This window comes from Apteryx mantelli, chromosome 6 (genome assembly GCF_036417845.1).
Source record: "Apteryx mantelli isolate bAptMan1 chromosome 6, bAptMan1.hap1, whole genome shotgun sequence".
NCBI classification, from domain to species: domain Eukaryota; kingdom Metazoa; phylum Chordata; class Aves; order Apterygiformes; family Apterygidae; genus Apteryx; species Apteryx mantelli.
This window is the reverse complement of record NC_089983.1, coordinates 28,908,520-28,915,569: the sequence shown is the minus strand read 5'-3', so window position 1 is coordinate 28,915,569 and position 7,050 is coordinate 28,908,520. Positions and strand designations below refer to the sequence as shown.

The 7,050-nt window shown below is 37.0% G+C and overlaps 1 protein-coding gene across 1 annotated transcript; it reads left to right on the top strand.

Annotated features, from left to right (window-relative positions):
- Positions 1 to 228: 228 nt before the first annotated feature.
- On the top strand, positions 229 to 1,209 carry B3GALT1 (beta-1,3-galactosyltransferase 1). The gene has a single exon (XM_013960753.1). The coding sequence runs from the start codon at positions 229 to 231 to the stop codon at positions 1,207 to 1,209; it is 981 nt and encodes a 326-aa protein (XP_013816207.1).
- Positions 1,210 to 7,050: the final 5,841 nt, after the last annotated feature.

Genomic DNA, 7,050 nt, shown 5'->3' with positions numbered 1-7,050 from the left:
AGTAACAGAGAATTCCAAGAAATGGAAGCTGCTGCTAGTAAAAGAAGAAAAGCAGAGTATCATCAGGGTTAATAGCACCTATTTGAGATCCATGAATGATTACAGAGCTACTTTTCTATATCGAACTTTCAAGTTTCATTAATAATATGCTGCCTCTCTGGGACATAGGTACATTCTTGGCAAGAAGGCTATTTATTCATTACACTGAATAGAAGAGCTACAGGAACAATGGCTTCAAAGGTCTCATGCTTATACGTTTTGACAGTAGTTTGCTGGGCAAGTGCTCTTTGGTACTTAAGTATAACTCGTCCTACTTCTTCCTACACTGGCCACAGACAGTTCAATAGCATATCAATAGCCAGAAAAAACGTCTCCTTTGGCAATATAAGAACTCGACCTATTAATCCACATTCATTTGACTTTCTTATCAACGAACCCAATAAATGTGAGAAGAGTGTCCCTTTCTTGGTCATTCTTATCAGCACAACTCACAAAGAATTTGATGCAAGGCAAGCAATTCGAGAAACGTGGGGAGATGAGAACAACTTCAAAGGAATTAAAATTGCCACGCTATTTCTTCTTGGAAAAAATGCAGATCCTGTGCTAAATCAAATGGTAGAGCAAGAAAGCCAAATTTTTCATGATATTATCGTGGAGGATTTTATTGACTCTTATCATAACCTCACTCTGAAAACTTTAATGGGGATGAGGTGGGTAGCAACATTTTGTTCAAAAGCAAAATATGTTATGAAGACAGACAGTGATATTTTTGTAAACATGGATAATCTTATTTACAAGCTGCTCAAACCCAACACCAAGCCAAGGAGAAGGTACTTTACCGGTTATGTTATAAATGGAGGACCAATAAGAGATGTTCGCAGTAAATGGTACATGCCTAGAGATTTGTATCCTGATAGCAATTACCCACCATTCTGTTCAGGCACTGGCTACATTTTTTCAGCTGATGTAGCAGAACTAATTTACAAAACCTCCCTTCACACCAGACTTCTTCATCTTGAAGACGTGTATGTAGGACTCTGTCTTCGGAAGCTTGGCATTCACCCCTTCCAAAACAGTGGCTTCAATCACTGGAAAATGGCCTATAGCTTGTGTAGGTACCGCAGAGTGATTACAGTGCACCAGATAACGCCAGAAGAAATGCACAGAATTTGGAATGACATGTCAAGCAAGAAACATCTCAGATGTTAAGATTTTTACAGATGTAAATACCTTTTTTGTTTTGCTTCAGTTTGGTTATTTTTTGACAGAAAGTGATCTGCTGATTTACAGGTTAAATTGTGAGATACTACCTGTGAGAGGGTTTTTAATGACTGATTTCTCATTCTCTTTTTGACTACTGGTTTACAGACGTCAGGCTCTTTTCACAAGAACGTTACACCAGTCAAAAGGGTCTAGAGTTAAAGCTCAGATTTTGTATATTATCCCCTATCACACACATCAGCTCCTGCATCTGAATGTAAAAGGACAGTAATAAACTATCCTGAGCTGCTGAACAGTTCATGTCCTAGCCTCTGAGATAAGACTTAGGCCCTAAGAAATGAAGAATTAAAAATATACTTTTATCCCTTTTTGACACCCTACAATCATCCTTGTTTAGAGCTTTATTAATAATTTACATGAAATAAATTTACACTGATCTCATACACCTAGCCTGGCATGCATATTTTAGAGTACAATGCATGCAATCTCAAAACAGCTTACTGACGGTTCAGCAGCAGAATTTAGACAGGTTAAGAACATCAAAGTACCATAGGCCTCAGAAACAATCCCACACTGAAGTACATTTATATCCCCAAAATGGCATTCCTGTGAATTACTTCGGAAAATATCCCATTTCTTTCCACTGTCAGCCTAAAGCAGCCCCTAAAACAGCCCATATAGTTTTAAAATGAAATATAATCTGTGGATAAAATACAAGACGCAGGAGATGCGTGAAACAAACCACCTTAAATATACATTACTATATTTTAACTTTTAAATTGCAACGTTTATCACTAGTACTGGTGTATATGGATCTCTCCCTGCAAATACTAGCAGTACTTTGATAGCATTATTGGACACGTTATGGAGATTCATTTTTAGAAAATTAATGATTTTAATTAAAATGGTCACATACAGCAATATATAATATTACTGAATAGTAAAAATATCAATTAATAAGCAGCATATTCCTTCAACATCAGTCAGCACACTATTTACCTGAAAAATACAACACACAACAACCTTTCTTAAGGATAAACTCTACTTTTTGCTACAGTGCATAGGTAAATGAGATTACTCCAGATTTTTAATGGTGTAGAAGACAAGAATTTTGCCCAGTAAAGGAACGCAATCAATTTTCTGTTGACTGGGCAATATACAGACTCTATAACAGTTATGTACAACTTTCACAGCAAAGTAGAGCTTTAAAGAATCACCTATAGCGTTTGTTACACGTTTGCAGCTCCCAGGTCGCTCATCACAGAACCAAAAAGTCACTGAGGTCCAACTCAAGAAAGCATCAAAACTCAAGAGATCCCCAAAGCATGTGATAAAAATCAAGTACACAAGATTGTATTCAAGTTTCAAAATGTGCTTACATGTCTTGAATATGAATGAAAGTGTGATGAAAATTATTTTCTGGAAAATTCTTTGGTAATTTCAAACCATCTCTATTCAGCACCATCTTCTAACAAAGAACTGAAACGTGACAGTGTTCTGCAAATAACTTGGAATGAAGAATTCACAGACAAGTCACAGCAATACAAAATTCACCAAACACATTACTAGCTGCAGATTACTCACAACGTCCACAGCACACACACAAGTCTCCTTCATTTCAGCTGGAGTTACGCGTAAAGTATGAAAAGCTGGTAAGACTGTACATCCTTCAGGATGTCCATAGAGTTGTCAGAATTTAAAGAAAACTCTGAACTGATTTTGCTTTTTCTACTATTTGATATCATGCCATAGGTGTACATAGCACTTTACAAAGTAACAGATGAATCAAGATGCTACCCCAAAAGGTTTGCAATTTCATGATAAATTGTTAGCCTTATTCACAAATGCAGCACTATTGTTTTGAAAAGAACTACTTGTAAATAAGGTAAAGAGTATTTGGCCTTTAAGCCACAAACGGTAGAAGTCTTAGACTTAAAGAACTATTTCAGATCTAAAGGTGAAGCTACACAGTAGCTAGCCCATGAGTTACTGCTAATCAGCAGGAGCTTGTACAAATAAAAATCAGAAGTTTTACACAAAAATACTGAATCTCTTACAGTATAATTAAAATTTATCCTTCCCAGTTGACCTAGCCCTTGTTAAAGTTGCTCTCGCTTCCTGTCAAACTCAGAACTCCAGCAAAACAAGGTCCAATTAATTGCACATATGAACATATGTATATAATATATATTATAATATATATATACATACATACATCAGGTGAAATTCAGCTTTCCATACCCAAGCCACAGTACACGCAGTTTATGAAGTGAAACTAGGTTGGAATTCTTCCCTAGCCTGTCAGTAAATCACGTAACATAGATGCAGTCCTACCATGGACATGCTTTGTAATAATTTCAACCAAGAGGCTACAATCACTTCTGCTATCCCTCCACACTGTGCAGTAATTGAGGGTTTCTGAATCCACAATTGAATGGATTTGGTGGCCTTACTTCCCCCACTGACACTTCTGTGGCCTTTAGTTAGAAACTAAGAGGATGGTAGGGCTCCCAATCCCAGTACCTCAGGGCTCAAGTGGTATGGCAGCCTTGAATTTCCCCTAGTATGAGTAGATTGCATTAATGAGTGGAAGGTACATCTTGAAAATAATATCTGAAAAATATATTTCCTGGCATTTATAAATAGGTAGATCGTCAACAGAAACGTAAATGTTCATCTTGGAACTTATGTATATATTTCCAAGGCATTTTCTTCTGTATTCAGCTGTATATATGTGTAGAGTCTGCTTGTTACGTAGTATTCTGTTATGCATGGAGCTGAGTTCGGCATTATAACTGTCCAGTGTTTCAAGAGCCTTAAGCATGTGTGCCCTAACTTTTGAATGTACAAGACCTTTTTTTTTTTTTTTCCGTCAGGTGAATTAAAAAAAAAAACAACAACAAAGCAACACAACAACAACAACAGACTAATTTTCTACTTCTATTAATTTTCTGATCCTATACTTAACTAGCTTGTTACAACTATAAAATAGATTTATTATTTTCCCTTTGCTCAAAAATTGCAGTATTGCAACCTGGAGCTAGAAAGGGAGCGATACATCTCCTCATCGGGACTGCTTACAGTCCCTTTCACTCAGAAGTATTTGTGTCACGCTGGGTACTGTTAAATAACAACAGTGTTTGTATTGAGCTTCCTTTAATCAAAAGAAATCCTTGTGTTATTTAAAGGCCATTTTGTTTCATTGTGCATGGGGCAAATGACTTGGTTAAGATGTGCTGGCTTTTCATCACTTCCATCAAAATGTGAATATAATTGAATTTTAAAGTGTACATGAACAAAGCACATAGAACTGTGAAGCTACAGGGGGAAAATCCCTCTCTTTTGGAGGATTTTTTCACAATAGCATTTTTTGCTAAATCCTTGGGAATATTTAAACAGAAGACTCAAGAATCATTTTCCATCTTTCCTAACAATAAGGTTGAGTATCAATTTTGATTCTTTATGGGGATTTTTTTGTCTTTATAACGTAGACGGCAATGGCAATTTGTAAATGAAGAGTGTAATTAAACTAGAAAAACTTGTTGACAGTAACCGAATTTTAGGTGTATCATTATATGACTGGCTGTACTTATGTATTTATTTGTCTAAATTGTATATATTGTTTTATCTATAGTGTCTGTAGAAGTGCATTCTTTTAGATTAAAGTATTATTTACAGTTTTGTGGGATTGCCAGCAAAGCTGCTAATCAAGATACTATTTTTTTGTATCAATGTTAAATAATAAAAAAAGAATGAAGTCAAATGAAAAATTGAAGGTGTCATGTACAGTTTTATTCACCTCTTTAGAAATGTAAACGCTACTATCTCAAAGCATGATACCAACGAATAGGCTCATTTGTCACAGGGAAGAGTATTGTTCTGTAAAAGCAGATTTTTTTTAAATCATTGGCAAAAATAAAGAAGAAAATATTGTATTTATTCATTATTTGTGTAATAATTTAATCAAACTGATGCTCATGTTGATCAGGTGTACTACTTCATTAGACTCCAAATACTTAATCTTAAAACAGCGATGGCAATACCTAGCAAGTTAAGATATGGGTTTATCATCTGCTTTGCTTCATACAGCTGCTTTGGCACCCACATCTAATAACACTAAAGTTAGGCAATTCTAAGGTGGAGATCATGTTTGACTCCTTCAGCCCAGTAAAATGACTGTTCCTCTACCTCTATGGTACCTTTAGTGTGTGCTTGTAGCCAGCCAAAAGCTATGCACAGAAAGAAAAAGAGAAACTGCAAACGCCCCAAAACCACATCTCAGTGAAGCACAGAAAACTCGCTCTGCGGTCGCTGAGTGACCGCCCTGGCACGTCCCTAGGCAAGGGCGCGGGTCCCCGTCTTTTTGCCTGCGTACTCCTTGGCCTCTCTCAGGGCCACCCGCTGACACAGCCAGCGCCTTGTGCTTCTCAAAACCCCAGACAAGCACCAGGCAATAAATGAGGTGATGTTTTGCCTTGAGGAAGCACAATCTGAATAATCCCAGATTATCTGGTGATCTGATGTAGTGTTTGGCTCCCAGTATGAATATATTAAGAGGACATATTTTGTCAGGTGCGGAGGCCTAGATGACCTTCGGGTCTTCAAATCAAAATAAAATTGAAAATAAACAAACAAGAACCCAAGACAAAGTCCCTTTTTTTCTAAGAACTACCCAGAATAATTCGTCTCTCCACTCTCCTCCTTGCAATTTCCTGTATAGAAATAAGTATCTACCCTCTCTGACTACTGGCTTCAGAGCTCAGTAACCTGAATTCATTCACAAAATTGATGAGAGAATAAAACACCCAAGAGGATAAATGTAGCTTTTGCAAACCAAAGTATAGTTTTCCTTGTGTCACCCATTTCAGAAGCAGCTGAAGCCTGCTGCCGAGTCCTCGGACATTCTGGAAGTGTCTGCAGCAACACCAGCACCTTACAAATTATAATGAGCTTGCTTAAAACAACTAAGAGTTTCGTGCACAGTAAAACCCTCCGATCACTTTCAGATTTCTCTTGTTTTCACCCCAGCAGCCTGAGTCTAATTGTAACACTTACAGGGTGTTTAATTAATGTGCAGCTTGGAGATATATGGATATTAGCACTAGTAGAGTGGATTTCATGTAGCTTGATTATCTTAATCACAAGCATTCTATTTTCTCATTTACTTAATTGATTGTCATAGATTTCCAAAGAAATTTGCACTGCCCTAAGTGAAAACAATACATTAAAAAAAAAACAAACCCTCCTTAAAACTGCTGAAGCCAGCCTACTGCAAAAGCAATGTGCCAGAACAGGATATCTATACGACATGAAACATTGTACTGAATAACATCTGCTTACCTTTCTCTTGTTAAAAACAGGAATTTATGAAATGGAAAAAGAAGAGTCATCTGGAAAAAAAATGTATATGCCTTATTGATTCACCTGCACCTGTAACAGAGTTATCTCAAGCATCTCCTCTGATGACATGCCTAACACAGGAAAAAAGATCCATTTTGCTGTTAGGTCTATTTGTTAGTTGGCCCTACATTATATTTCTGCCTCACCTGAAAGAGCTAAGGAGAGCAAGAGGTGATTTATTCTTCATGCAAGATTTATCCCTGAGCACTTATTCTGCAAAGGCAGTTACACGTCAAGTTGTGCTGACTTATGTGCCCTGGTTTTAAGATGCAGACAATTTTTATTTGAGGAAAGCTGGTATCACAAACTTGAGTTCTGCTAGGTAATACCCACCACATCTGCAGCTAACTTAAGACTATTAAGAACAATTCCAATCCCAACCTCCCTTTTTCCTTAAGGAGTTCCCTTAACTCTGGCCTATTTTCTGGC